Here is a 15,335-nt window from a genome sequence, read left to right as displayed (position 1 = left end):
GTGTGTGTGTCCTGAGCAGGGCAGATTCCCCGAAAGGTCCCAACTATACATAGAATCAAGCCCGGGACATTCTAGCTCTCCAGCCTCATGTACTCTACCCTTCTACCATATTGAATTCTCCCAAACCCACCATGGTTTCCCCCAACTCCACACTGTCCCCTTGGCCTGGACGGCCCTGCTTGCTCTCTTCCCCCTGGGGAACTCCTGTCCTTCAGGTCTCAGTGCAAAGCTCTCCTCACCTCCCCAGAGTCACCCCCTTTCCCCACGATCCCCCAGTTCCACGTTCCTTCTCTTGTAACCTTCGCCACGTTGTGTTAAAATGAGTCGTTTTAAGCGTCCATCTGTTCCACTGGATTCTGAGTAACTTGAAGGATCAGGATCCAGCCTTCTCTGTCTGTTCATCCTTTGTCCTTTCCCCATCCTCAAGTCCCTTCCAACTTGGAGTTAGGGAGAAAGGAAAGAAGGAAGGCTGAGAGGGAAGAATGCGAGGGAGCCCACAGGAAGGATTTCTACAGGGAGAGAGAGGGTGTAGACTGTCCAAAGCTTTTTCCGTAAAGTTAACAGTAAACACCGCATCACCTGAGTTTAACTCACAGTAGCATACCAAAGGCCACTGGAGAGAGAGGTATAAAAACCTGATGGCTGGAGAAGAGAAGAAGGAAGAGGGAAGGTTGCGCCCTTACTAACCTCTGATACTTTCTACCGGGAGAAGACAGAGGAGTTTGGATTGCTCAAAGCTGGCAGCCTCCACCAGCAAAGGCCTCTGTGACCCAGAGCTCTCCCCACCTCCCCTCTGACTGCTGGAATCCAAAGGCTGTGGGCAGGCCTGCCCTGGGGCCAACCAACCTTCTAGCCTGAATCTAGAGAAGTGCCCCCCCCCACCTTGGCATAGAGGCCCCCACTTCGTCTGCTGCATCCCCCAGGACAAGAGGGGAGGTGAGGGAGCTCACGTCTGGAGGCGGCCAGCTTCTTGGGGAAGGCGGAGGCAAGCTGCTCTGGGGAGAAGTGGGTGGATGGCCTTTCCCAATTTTCATCTCCGTCCTTTTTGTCACCTGTGCTGAAAGCATTAGCCTGGGAGGGATCAGAGCTCCTCACTTCCACAGAAATAGCTTGGCCTCCCTGCACAGCCAAGGTGGCACAGCCCCACCCCTCCCTGTCCCCCCATCACACCTCCTGTGCCAGCTGAGAGCCACCATCTTCAGAGACCTCTGCTGCGGGTGCCCCTCTCCTCCACATTCACAAACCCATTCCCCCCCATTCTCAGGGCCCTTATTAAACGCCACCTCCTCCAAGATGTTTCCTTGATTCCCTAGCTGGAAATAATGCTGACAACAGCTAACATGTATTGGGATTGGCCACGTGCCAGGCACAGAGCAAGCATTCTACATACATTATCTCGTTTCAGCCACAGATGGGAATTATGACTTGTTTCATCCCCATTTTACAGCTAAGAAAACTGAGTCTGCAAGAGGTTAGCAAATTTTCCCAAGGTCCTATGCTCCAACTGAAACATAGCTCAGCTTTAGAGCTCATAAGTTTACACACGACTTCCTCCCCTGAGTTATCCGAGGCATTTTACCTCTTTAAACATTATTCCTTGCATTGTAGTTAATTAGGTAAATTCTTAAACCAGTTGTTTAAGAGCACAGTTTTGCTCTTTACTTTTATTTTTAACAAATAATATATGTAAGTAGTTAACAACGCCGAATACTGTAGTGTACTACCTGGGCTTCCTGGGAGAACCACCAGTCTTCAGCCCCGACTGTCCCCACTCCTGATCCCACTTTTCTGCGACTGCATGTCTCTTTATCTCTGTCCCTGGCCCCCAGTGGGCGATCAATACATGTTAGCTGTCAACCATCAAACAGATACTGAGTAACTAGTATGTGTCAGGTGCTGTGCTCAGTGAAGCTGTAGTTGCTGTCTTGGATTATCCCTCCCCTACCCAATCCCCAAACCCTGCTCTTACCTTCCCCCCAAACCCAAAATCTCGGGCCACCGCCAGGCCCCACCCAGGTACTGACATTCAGGTGAACCAAGAAAAACTTGATGTCTGCCCGTGTCTGGGTGTGTAAATTAATTAGCATTACGTTTGGCTGCACTTAGCAGAGACCCAAAATAACAGTGTCTTAACCAAGACAGAGGTTATGTCTCTCACACACTCAGTACAAGTTCAGAGGTCCATGCATGTCATCTCGCCTCCAGCTCCCTACTCCAGTGTTCATACGGTAAGGCCCTCGTCCTCATGACCCAAGAAGCACCAGAATGCCAGCTGCCACAACCACAATTCAGGCATCAGGATGGAGGAAGGGATGGAAAAGGGAGGGGCAGAAGCACACAGCACAAGAACTGCCACATCGCATTTCTGCTTATGTTCAGCTGGCCAGAATTTAGTCGCATCGCCACACCAGCTGGGAAATATAGTATTTATTCTGAATGGCTACACCTCTATGTAAACCTGGATGTTCTACTAATTGCGAAGAGGCAATAGGTACTGGAGACAATCACCAGCCTTTACTAAAAGGGTTAATGTGTTGATATGTGTGTGTATGCATATGATATTATATGTGTGAGCATGTGTGTTTCATGTTGTGTGTGCCTGTTGGCCAGGGTCTCCCCATCACTTTGATCTCAGATGGGCCTGTTATGAGTTCTCTCTGCAGCGCCCCCGCCCAGGGAGCTCCCCTAACCCTGGCCTCTCCTCTCAGGCAGACTTACTTAGCAGCAGTTCCTCAATTCCACGTTTCAAGGAACTATGATTTATTTTCAGCGCCCACTGAAGCATATTACCCATGGTAATAAAAAACAGTAAAACTGTTTTTCCACTCAGGTATTAAAGGGTGGCCATTATGTGAGAGTGACTATGACCAGAGTTAATCTGGTAATAAATTCTCTTGGGAAGGAGGGTGTCATTAACACATGAATCCTAGAAAAGTTTACCACTCTATCTTGTGCTGCAGGGGGAGGACCCAGAAATACCAGGCACCCTCTTGAGATGGCCCAGGCGAGGCGATGGGCCTAATGCTAGATTCAGGGTTGGCTACAGGTCGTGCTGCCAGAGCGTTCCAAGCCCTGCTGAGTAACCACACAATTCAAAAAAAGCTGATATCTACTCCCCCTGCCCCCAACCCTCACCCCCAACCCTCACCCTTACACACACACACACACACACACACACACACACACACACACACACAATGGGCAGGGGCTTTACAGGTTCATTTCCATTAACCTTTGAGCCAGGTGGTGTGATTCATTCCATTTTACTGATGGGAACCGATGCTTTAGGGAATTAAATATCTTGCCCAGATATACACAGCTAATAAGGGCAGAGCCCACTGATGAAGCTTTGGGGCCTAACCACTGTGCTTCCACCTTTGCTAGGGTTTCATGGAATCACACTGAGGGGTTAGCACTATTTAACTCCATTCCTCAGACATTTGGTGGGCATGTTTACTCAGGGAATGAGGAGTTAATAGAAGCAGTATTAACTTTTTAGGAGAGAGAACAAGCACAAACACATTTGACATGCCCCCTCCCGAATTACTTAGTATTTTTCATACATGAAGTTGATACAGGGGTACAATCTCATAGCTTCATCCTAGAATAGAGCAGGGTATTTTTTCCCGAATGCCATGGTCTCAGGAGCTGCCCTTGGTTGGTCATTGGAGTGCCTTGTAATTTGGGCTTTCCCTTAAAGCTTGGAGAAACTGGTGGGGTAGGGTAGAAAGCGCCCAGCCTTTCTTGGTGAAGCAGCTTTGGCTGTGAATCCTGGCTTTGCCGCTTACTTGTTTGACTTTGGACAGTTTAGCGCGTCTTCTTGAGTCTCATTTTTCCCCTTCGGTAAAATTCAGATTAAAAAAAACAGGACTTCTCTGGTGGCACAGTGGTTGAGAATCTGCTCTGCCAATGCAGGGGACATGGGTTCGATCCCTGCTACGGGAAGATTCCACATGCCGCAGGGCAACTAAGCCCGTGCACCACAACTACTGAAGGCCGCGCACCTAGAGCCCATGCTCCACAGCAAAAGAAAGCCCGCGCACAGCAACGAAGACCCAATGCAGCCATAAAGCAAATTAATTAATTTTGAAAAATACCTTTGATCAAGCATTATAATATAGAAACAGACTTTTTTTTTTTTTTTTTTTTGCTACACTGTGCAGCCTGCAGGATCTTTGTTCCCCAACCAGGGATTGAACCTGGGCCGCCACAGTGAAAGCACCGAGTCCTAACCACTGGACCACCAGGGAATTCCCAAGACTGCTTATTTCTATTATATTGCCAGAATATGAATTAGACTAAATTGCCACCTATGGACAGAAAATGTGTTACCTGTTCTTATCAAGACCCAGATGAGGCAGAACACAAAAAGCAGAGATGAACTTTTTTGCCGTCTCCAGGACCTTCACGCTAACATTTAATTACTCTTGATCATTATTTCAGGCTCATCCACACATACTTAGCACGGATCATTGGCCACAGGCTCACATACCTTTAACCTGATTACCTTTTGCCTCATGTATCTCATTAAAACTTTGCTGCTTAATCAAGGATCTGCATGCATATTATTAATGTTAGAATCCATGGTTCCATGACTTTGAAAGTTTCAGACATTCTGGGTGAACGTGTTACATACTTTCTCCTGCCTTCATGCCTTTGCACCGGCTGTTTTCTTGGCCACTTATGCAACCAGTTTATACTCTTCCTGATCCCTCCTTGGCCTTCAATACCTAGCTCAGGTGACACCTCTTCCAGGGAGCCCCCCTTTGTATTCCCACAATATCTTGTCCTTCTTGCAGAGCTCTTTCTTCCTGTATTGGGATGGTCTGTTTACCTGTTTATCTCTCCTATTCAGCTGTAAGCACTTGGAGAGTAGAGAACATCCGTTGTCCACTGTGGCATCCTTGGTGCCCAGCACTGCATCTGACGTATTATCAGACCTTCCATAAGTGTCGGTTGGATTCAGGCTCCCAGTGGGAGAGAAAGGAAGTAATAAAGCCAGTGATAAATGCCATCAGGGAAATATCAGTGGGCTGCTGTGAGAGAGTTAATGGAGAGGACAGTAACACGATCTCTAATAATAGGGTAGTAATAGTCCTCACAACACCTTTAAAGCTCTTTCACACACGTTATCTAATTTGATCCTCATAAAAGCCTGGAGATAGGGATATTGCAGGGGATGCAGGCAGGAGTTTTTAGCGGTTATAGGATATGCCTGAAGTCATGAAGCTAGTAAATGGCTGGATTGAAACCATACCTTAAAAGCCCATCCGTTTACTCACGCCCTGTCTTCCTGCTCTGTGGTCTACAGCACACCTCACCGTGGTTTCCTTGATGCGGCCATGCCTTTCCCCAAGGGAATGCATTTCATTACTGTATTTCTAGACAATGAGTTGTCTCTGAGGAAATGATAACCACAAGCAGAAAGCAAATCTCGTTTTTATCCACATCTAAGAATGTGGTTGGGAACGTGACCTGTGGGTGCTCTCTGAGCTCCCAGCGACATGTCACGTGTGGTTCCTTCTGTTTTCAGGCCCCAGAAGCACATCCCGGGAAGAAAAATGCGTTGTGGACCCCTGTGCCGATTCCTGTGGCTTTGGCCCTATCTGTCCTACATTGAAGCTGTGCCCATCCGAAAAGTCCAGGATGACACCAAAACCCTCATCAGGACGATTGTCACCAGGATCAATGACATATCACACACGGTAGGGAGGGCCTGGGAGACGAGGTGGAACTGTGGCTGGCCCGTGGGGAAACCGGACCTCAGAGGTTGGCTGAGGCTGTGCGGCCTTGCGCAAGGGGCCTGGCGGCCTGGACACCTCCCTACCGCATGGACAGCTGCCTCTGCTCTCCTGATCTCCCCTTGCCTCCCACCTCCTCACTCCCCTTCCTCCCAGACTGGAATCCTAGTGCCCAGGACCAGAGCATAATGGTCTGGTGTCCCCTTGGCAGGTGACCAGAGCCCCAGCAGCACCCTCTCTGGGCCTCCAACACATCTCTAGAACGTTCTAATCATTAGACATTCTTCCTGGCTGGTAGCTGAACGCTGACCCTGTGAAGCTTCTCCTCATTACTGCGCTGGTCCTGCCTATCAAGCCCTCTTTCACATACAACCCTCTACGTATTTGCAAACAGCTCTCAATGTCCCCTGGGTCTTTTCTCTGGGGTCCACAAGCCTATACCTTCAGCCACTTCCCAGATGAGGTCGGTGTTTAGAATTAGGAAGGCTACGTGTGAATCCTCGCCCTTCTGTTCTCTATCTGTAAAATCTTAAGCTAGTTAAGCTCCTCAATGTCTTTAAACCCTGGTTTCCTCATCTAGATAATAGGACTACCTTAATAGTCTTCACAAGGTCGTTTCAAGATTAAATTAGATAAAGCAAGTGACCCCCCCACACACACACACACCCCTCCTGCAGAACCAGAACAGAGCATGCCCTCTTCAAAGGTTTTCAGACGTGGCTTTTGATATCCCCCTGCCTTAAAAGCCAACTTGTCCACCTGCATGGAGCAATCCAGAGACTTCCACATCTCCTGGCCTCTCTGGATTTCTAACAGTAGCCTTGGGCAGCCAGGGAGCCGTTAGGTGGCCGGAAGCAGGGACAGCTCAGAACTAGATAGCGTCTTGAGCATTTCATAGGGAAAAATGCTTAAGTCTCCTTGCTTTCAAAATAGTCATTCAACAAGCTGCACATGATAGACCCCGAGTGTCCCAACAGGTGTGGTGCAGGCAGTGAGCGCTGCGGGCAGCGGGGGAGGGGGAGAACCCCTCCTGGTAACCAGAGTTATTGGAGTGGAGGAGTGAGACGGGGGCCTTGATCCCTAAGGGGGTGAGACTTCGTGGAGAACCTGTCTGGGAGGAAGGCGTCCGCTGTGGGTGGAAGGGTTGGGGAGGGGCATGTATGGAGGACCTCAACGCCTGGGGAAGAGACTTAAGTCAGTAAGTAAGAAACAGGGAGTCATGGCTGGTTCTATAGCAGAGGCATCTGGAAGAGGAAACGGCCTGCTAAAGCTGGTCTGGAAGTGGAGGGCAGGCAGGGTGGTTTGGGAAGGGCAGGAAGACAGAAGCCCGGGAGACCAGCTTGGAGGCTTGGCAGCCACGCGGGCACAAGAAATAAGGGCCTAGGCAGGATGGTGCAGAAGGGGGAAAAGGAGACACCTCCACGCTCGCGGGAAGGGCCAGGGGCTTTGCGGAGCTGACTTCTCTCCCCTGAGCTCTTGCTCTCCCCTTCCTCCTGCATAGCAGTCCGTCTCCTCCAAACAGAGGGTCACTGGTTTGGACTTCATCCCTGGGCTCACCCCTGTCCTGAGTTTGTCCAAGATGGACCAGACATTGGCGATCTACCAACAGATCCTCACCAGTCTGCCTTCCAGAAATGTGATCCAAATATCTAATGACCTGGAGAACCTCCGGGACCTTCTTCACCTGCTGGCCTCCTCCAAGAGCTGCCCCTTGCCCCAGGCCAGAGCCCTGGAGACCTTGGAGAGCCTGGGAGGCGTCCTGGAAGCCTCCCTCTACTCCACGGAGGTGGTGGCCCTGAGCAGGCTGCAGGGGTCTCTGCAGGACATGCTGCGGCAGCTGGACCTCAGCCCTGGGTGCTGAAGCCTTGAAAGCCTCTCTTCCCAAAGCTGAGGGAAGAAACCTGAGCTTCCAGGTATCTGCAGGAGAAGAGAGCCTGTGTGGACATCCTTTATGCAGGCCTGCGGGTCATTTCTCTGTCACCCCTCTAAGCCGCTCTTCTTCCAAAGGCAGAAAACTCCAAGGCAGGAAACCAGAGATATAAATACATGGTTCCATGCCCACCGGGAAGGAGGGCCCATCCAGCAAACAGTGGACTAGATCTGGGATTTTCACAGAAGTCTTCCTCCCTGTTCCATCTCCCTCTCACTGCATGCTTCACCGTGACCCAGGGTGATTTTAGACCCTTTGCACAATCAAGCAAGATTCACTCTGAAAATCTGGGGAGCATCGTGAAGGCTATAGGCACACACAGCTGGATACTCCCACGCAACACAAGTTGGAAGCATTTATTTATTTATTATGCATTTTATTCTGGATGGATTTGAAGCAAAGCACCAGCTTTTCCAGGCTCTTTGGGGTCAGCCAGGGCTCGGGATGCTGCTGGGGTGCTGTTTCCAATCCCATCAATGGGCCTGACCAAGGCAAACCCATTTTGACTGACTTGAGGGTCCTCAAGTCAGTTTTCTAGAGACTGGCTTTGTTTCTACTGTGATTGACTTTTTTTTATTTTTTTTGGGCTGCGTTGGGTCTTCGCTGCTGCAGGTGGGCTTTCTCTAGCTGTGGCGAGAGAGGGCTACTCTTCGTTGCCGTGCGCAGGCTTCTCATTGCGGTGGCTCCTCTTGTTGCGGAGCACAGGCTGTAGAGCGCAGGCTCAGTAGATGTGGCGCACGGGCTTAGTTGCTCCGCGGCAAGTGGGATCTTCCCGGACCAGGGCTTGAACCCGTATCCCCCGCATTGGCAGGTGGATTCTTAACCACTGCACCACCAGGGAAGTCCTACTGTGACTAACTTTAAATTACAGTGTTTGCAATGGCATTGCCCTGAATGGATCTCGACGTGCCAGGTTATTTTTTAAAAGAAGAAGATGAATTTTGTCAATTGTAACATATAGCCGTGTGCAACGGGAGGTAGGGAACGTGTTGGTGGGAGGGGGGAGAATCCAGAATGTATTTTCTGAATAACATTTGTGTGATGGGCTCTCTGGGTGGGGTGAGGTCATTTTCTCATCTTCGTGGTTTTCATGAAGAGGCGATGACTCCTTCAGGAGGGTGGTGGTGTTTTGCCAGCCGCCCATGGTCAGAGTGGTGAGGGGGCTGAAGCTGGAGATTGTTGGGGCAGTGGTGGGCTCTGGCATGCTCTGACTGCTAGAGAGTGGTCTTGCTTATCAGGGAGTGAGGACCCCACATTGGAGACAGTGATCCCCAGAGCAGGGGTCCTTGGTGTGGGCCTTTGAATGGTCTGGGTTGATCCCACACTGGGTTTATAACATGGTAGCGTCCCTATTTGAGTTTTGCATGCTCACCCAAAGCAAGGCCATGTTTCCCATCCATTTGGGAAGGACTTATATTCCAGTGGGAGGGTGAAATCTATAGGGGGTCTGTGGGCTTTAGCAGATGGTCCCAAGACCTGGGTCAACACTGGGTCAGTGAGTCCCAGGACCCCAGGACCAGCCTCCAGCAGCGCCCTTCTCGCTAGAGGCCATGTCCAGTAGAACAAACGAGGAGGCTTGGGTTTCCCACCACCCTGTCACTGTGATGCAGTCATTGCGTTACAGGAGGTGGATCTGTCCAAGGGAATCGGAATCTAAGCAACCAGTTTTACGACTGAGCACCTGCTTGTGCTCAGCCCCTACTGGTGCCATGGGCTGAGAACCTCACCAAATAAATATTAAAATCCAGTCCTACCCTCAGGGACCTTCCATTCCAGATGGTAAAATCCCACTCAACCGCTTGCAAAGGCTGTCGTTTCACCATGGCAGCTGAGCAGCTGAGACACAGTGCGGTCCTCAGCAGGTGGGAAACGCTGAGCTGAGGAGGGAGGTGCCCAGGACCCACAGGCTAATCCTGCTCGCATTCGGTAGCATTTTTTCTTTTCAGGGCACGTCAGCATCTATTACTGTGATGCCACATCCCTTTGAAGCAGGATAGCTGAGAATTTAAAAGTAAGAAAATACCTAAGACCATAACAGCAGACAGGTGGCAGGACCAGGACTAGAACCCAGGTCCTCTGACCCCCCAGCGTGTCCCTTGAGCCAGGTAATGGTCTCTGGAGATACAAACAGGGTTGGGCAGGGAGAACTGGAGTGCTTGCTGGAAGAGAGGAGTTCCGAGGCCGATTTTGCAGGAGGTGAGGGAAGTGAATTGCCTGGAGGGAGGAGGCTGTTTTATTGAAGCTTTGGTGCTGAGACACCAAAGTGACAGGGTAATCAACCAGTTACAAAGGAAGGCAGAGAATGGAAAGATGGGAGGGGAAGGGTCATGTTGAAGAGGACTGCAGGGGTAAAGATGTTTGCTACTGAGAGTCAAAAGTTCTAGAGTGAGACTCATGTGATGGACAGAGTCAGACCTGCTCTGGAAAATAAGTCCTGATAATTACAGCCACCCAGTCAGGGTGGGATGTTTTAAGCCTTTTGCTCACAAAACCTGGCACTAGGGCTCATTCCCAGAGTGTGAAGCTTCCAAAATGTAAATGATTGTGTTTTTCTGTAACATAAAACAATTTTTTTGTTCCAAAAAGTCCAAATAAATTTCCTTTGCCCCTCCGTCTTTGTTTGCTGTCGCCTGTCTTGGAGGGGCTTCGGAAGAGCTGCTTGTGTGTGACAGGGCACCGCCTGGCTGGCCCCCGTCCATCCCTGGGGTCAGCTCTGCCCCGGCTTGGCCATAGCAGGCCGCCAGTTATTCAGGCTAAAGGATTCCCCAAAAGCTCAGAGCACATTCTGCACCAGTCTACAAATCATCCTTGAGAAAAACCAAGCACCACATTATTTAAAAAACAAAAACTAAAAAAGAACCACCACAACGAAACCACAAACAAAAAACATGCAACCCAATAACAGACCAGGTGCACAGACTCAAAAAGACAGGACTTTTCTGGTCGAGGGCACAGAGCACAGCCACTCACCTCCGTGGTGCAGTTTGGACCTGAGAGTTTCAACCCAAGCCCCAGTGAGGACCCAGGGGGCTGGCCCATCGAAGGCAGTCACTTCCATGTGTGATTTCAAGGGCCCCCTTCCCCCCCACACAAAAAAATTGCTCATGGCTCTAGAGAGTTTAATGAGATAATGACCTAGCAGTGCCTGGCTTAGAGTAGATTTAAGTGAATCTCCTTCTTGTCACATCACAATTAGCAGCAGGCTTTAAATGTCAGTGATCTGGGACCAGGGAGCAAACGGGTGCAAATTCACCTCCAGTGAAGAGGACAGCTGCCCATCCTTTCCTGGGTGGGGAGGGGGAGGGAGATCAAGCTTCTGACAGAGGGGAGACTGCAGAAGGGGGGCAGTCAGATGTGGCCAGAGCAGCCTAAGTGGGTCACTTGGCAGCTTTGGGGGGAAGTGTCTGGCTTCTTCAGGCCAGAAACCCAAGGCAAACCAACTTAAATAGAAAAGAGAGAATTTTTTGGCCCATGTTTCTGAGAAGTCCAGGCCACGGTCCATCTCTTACAACATTTTCCTTTCAGTCATCCCCGGGGACCTGGAAGGTGCTGATGCCATGATCCACCCCAGTCCCTGCCCGCCTGAGGTGCGGAACAGGGACTGGCACCGTCTGAGCCCTCTCATTTCTGAGCAGACACAGCCTGAGAAGCCCCCGCCCACCTCCACCTGCCGGCTTGGGAAAGCAGCCCCCAGTAGCACGGTCTCGGGCAGAGGTGCCATTCGCTCCTCTGTGAGGTGACTCCCAGGGTCAGAGTGGAAGGGTGTGTTTTTCAAGCTGTACTTCCAGATCCTTTTCCCTCCTCAGGCATCCTGTCGTGCTCCCCTGAGGCAGCAGCTCACAGCTGCCAAGCACCTGGCAGAGTCTTGGGGCAGCTTCTGGTCACGTTCAACCTCCAAAGGCAAGACTTCGGCTGAGTCTAGTGAGAAAAACCTCAGATCAACCCAGGAGGACGTTTCTGAAGACCCCATCCCAGCAGCTTTCTGCACAACAGCACACGACCAAAATATTACACCCTATTTTTCCAAAAGGAACTTACAGGAATTTATTGCAGGCTTTAACAGCAGGACCTGAGTCTGGTGAAGCCTGACCTCACAAATCCACCTGGGTTAAGCTCACCAGTGAATTATCTGTACAATGAGAGTACAATAGCACTGTCCGCATAGGTGTTTGTAGATTAGGTGGTAGAATGGTTGGGAAGCTATAAACCAGTGACTGATACACAAAAAGCACTCGATAAATTATGTTGTCGTTATTAGTATTAATGAGTCAGAGAAGCAAAAGGAATGAGGATTGATGTCGCAGACGTGTTTGATGCCCTCCGCCCACCTCTGAGATCAGTGCAGCTGAGCCCTGCACACCACTCCCGCACCACTCCACGTTGAAGCCTTAGGGAGCGCTCTCAGCCCACACGGGTCAGCCCAAAAGTGAGGGAGAGTGAAGACCCCGGAGAAGCAAGTCCCAACCAGTGGAGGTGGGGGCCAGCCTCCCACCCTCCACAGAGGCAGTTCTGAGGTGCCTTCTACCCAGATTGAGCTCCAGGTGCCCACAACAGTCACCACATCACTAAAGCGCTCTCGGTGGCTTTCCCTCCTTCCACGTCTCACTCTCCCCGCTCTTCACTCTTGCCTCCCCAGGTCACCTCCCAAATCTACCTCCTGCACCAGAACCCTTGTCTCAGGTCCTGCTTTTGGAGGAACTCCAAGGAAGACAACTGCAGAGCAAATAGAGTGGTTTTGGATGCTGAGAGAACTGTGAAGCCAGGTTCCAGAGAGGCGCAGGAACCACACAGCCACACTCAGGGAACCCTGGGCCATCCCGGGGCACAAGGCTAAGAGAGGGGTCCTCAGGAAGAGAGGAATCCACTCCAGGAAAGCTTGACTTGGGAAAGAGGTCAAGGACAGGAAGGGGATTCTACTAAGATGGAAGAATTGCAAGATAGGAAAGAAGGAAGGGGGGAGGGAGGGAAGGAAGGAAGGAAAGATGGAAGGAAGGAAGGAAAAGAATGAGGGAGGGAGGCAGGGAGGGGAAAAGGGGGCAGGAAGGAAAAAGGAGATGAATGAAAAGAGGAGAAATAAGGAATTCCCTGGTGGTCCAGTGGTTAGGGCTCTGTGCTTCCACCAGAGGGGGCACAGGTTCGATCCCTAGTTGGGGAACTACGATTCCACATGCCGAGCTGGGTGGCCCAAAAAAAAAAGAAAAAGAGGAGAAATATATATGAGGTTAAACATCACCTGTCTTAGTGAGTCCGGGATACTATAACTAAATACCATAGTCTGGGTGGCTTAAAAATAACAGAAATTTATTTCTCACAGTTCTGGAGGCTGGAAGTCCAAGATCAAGGTGCCAACAGATTTTGTTGTGGACAAAATTTGTTTGTTTGGTGAGGACCCACTTTCTGGTTCATAGACCATATCTTTCACCGTGTCCTCACATGGCGGAAGGGGCTAGGGGGTTCTCTGGGGTCTCTTTTATAAGGGCACTGATCCCATTTATGAGGGTTCCACTGTCATGACCTAATCACCTGCCAAAAGCCCCAGCTTTTAACACCATCACATTGGTTGTTAGGATTTAACATATGAATCTGGGGGGAACACAAACATTCAATCTGTGACATCACCTTACAATAACCGACTGGAGGAAATGTCAGGCCAAATCAAAGAAGTCAATTATTGAATATTTTCTGCATAAAAAGTCTTCTTACAAAAATGGGACCTAACGTTGGCATTTCTTCCTTTCACTGAACTCCCACAGCCTCTGTTTGCTCCCGTGCACTAGCTCACAGGGAATCATTTTCGCACAGGTTTCACCACCACATCCCTCCTGCTCTGGGCCGTGAGCCTCTGTCGGCAGGTCACCCCGCTTGTTGTCTGGCTATAGTGTCTGGCACAATGCAGACCCTCCGTTCTTACCTGGTGACCAAAGGAATTGAGACTCTTGTATAACAAGTCCACTATGTACATGTAAACCAATTCTGCAAAACACTTGAAAACAGTCCTGGCCATTAAAGGTTAAACTTCTTATTAGATCCCTGCTCACTCTTTTTTTTTTTTTTTTTTTTTTTTTTGCGGTACGCGGGCCTCTCACTGTTGTGGTCTCTCCCGTTGCGGAGCACAGGCTCCGGACGCGCAGGCTCAGCGGCCATGGCTCACGGGACCAGCCGCTCCGCGGCATGTGGGATCTTCCCAGGCCGGGGCACGAACCCGTGTCCCCTGCATCGGCAGGCAGACTCTCAACCACTGTGCCACCAGGGAAGCCCCCTGCTCACTCTTAATTTGCTCAGCAAACTTCTTTTTGAGTTCAAAGATATAGATCCAAACCAACTGTGAAAGACAGCTTTGAGGCAATGACAGAAATTTGAATACGGCTTCTGTTTTAGATTATGACAAGGAATTATTGTTAATTTTCTTAGCTTTGATTATGGCATGGTGATTATTTTTAAAAGCTTTCTTATTCATTAGAGAGTCAAACTGAAGTAGTTTATGGTGAAATACAATGATATCTGAGATATATTTTTAAATACTTCAGGAAGAAATATATTCTTTTATATGTTATGTGTATGTATACATATATATGTGTGCATATATATATATATATATATATATATACACATATATATATGAAGTTAAATTAAAAAGATCAGCAAAATGTTGATCATTGTTAAAGCTGGGTGGTGAGTACCTAAGCGTTCATTATACCAGGCTCTCTACTTTGGGATAAAATTTCCAGAATAAATATTTTGGGGGCAGGGTCACTCAGCTCAGCCCCTCCACTGTCTGGGCATCTGCATTCTTGGAAGGAAGGAGGTGGTGGAGGGAGGACGGAGAGTCAGGATACGACGTGGAGCCGAGCTGCATTTAACTTCACGTTTGATGTCACTGCCTGGCAGATGTCCTAGGTTCTGGGGAGGGGGGGAACGGTAGACTGTCAGAGCGGGTGTGAAACACCGAACTAAAACAGATATTTAGCAAATCAAACAAGGAGAAAGTGGTAAGAGCCAGCTGAAGATGCTGGGAAGGCAAGTCCTGATGCTGGTTAAAAAAAAAAAAAAAAGCAAAGGAGTGGAAATCAGGGCCGAGAGCTCTGCCTCATCCCTGCTGGGCCCCAGGGTGACCCGTGGAAGCCATGGACACTTCCCTTCCCCTTCCCAAGGGAAATCGAGGTGCTCCCTCCATGCAGTTTCTCCTGCATATTAAACATACTGTATATAGAGAGAAGCCCTCAGCCCGTTTGTGAAGGAAAATAGGATTCTTGTCTCTTTTTCCCACTTAAGTTATCGTTTAAAAAAAAAGAGGGCTTCCCTGGTGGCACAGTGGTTGAGAGTCCGCCTGCCGATGCAGGGGACACGGGTTCGTGCCCTGGTCCGGGAAGATCCCACATGCCACGGAGCGGCTGGGCCCGTGAGCCATGGCCGCTGGGCCTGCGCGTCCGGAGCCTGTGCTCCGCAACGGGAGAGGCCACAACAGTGAGAGGCCCGCGTACCGCAAAAAAAAAAAGATACTTCATGCCTACCTTCAGAACCTTGTCCCTGGGACTCCGGATCAGGCCACAGCCAGGGGCAGGCTCATCCCTTTTCCTTCAGATCCCTCCCTGCGCAGGGGCACTACTCACCCCACCACATCCCCACACCCTCCATATAAGCTTCAGGAGGTTCAAGGCATGCAG

General features: G+C 50.0%; 1 protein-coding gene across 1 annotated transcript; it reads left to right on the top strand.

Moving 5' to 3' along the window:
- The first annotated feature begins 5,539 nt into the window (after window positions 1-5,539).
- On the top strand, window positions 5,540-7,606 carry LEP (leptin). Its single transcript, XM_032643095.1, has 2 exons — window positions 5,540-5,705; window positions 7,243-7,606. Exons 1-2 carry the CDS (start codon window positions 5,562-5,564, stop codon window positions 7,600-7,602), a joined length of 504 nt encoding a protein of 167 aa, XP_032498986.1. The 5' UTR covers window positions 5,540-5,561; the 3' UTR covers window positions 7,603-7,606.
- The last annotated feature ends 7,729 nt before the right edge of the window (window positions 7,607-15,335 follow it).

This window comes from Phocoena sinus, chromosome 9, assembly GCF_008692025.1.
Source record: "Phocoena sinus isolate mPhoSin1 chromosome 9, mPhoSin1.pri, whole genome shotgun sequence".
In the NCBI taxonomy this organism is placed as follows: Eukaryota; Metazoa; Chordata; class Mammalia; order Artiodactyla; family Phocoenidae; genus Phocoena; species Phocoena sinus.
This window is presented reverse-complemented; position numbering and strand designations above follow the sequence as displayed.

What these genes read in the sequence shown, in the direction of transcription:
- LEP (XM_032643095.1), top strand. Translation starts at nt 5,562, where the DNA reads ATGCGTTGTGGACCCCTGTGCCGATTCCTGTGGCTTTGGCCCTATCTG. An exon ending in TCAATGACATATCACACACG is followed by an intron (nt 5,706 to 7,242) that starts GTAGGGAGGGCC and finishes CCTCCTGCATAG; the next exon opens with CAGTCCGTCTCCTCCAAACA.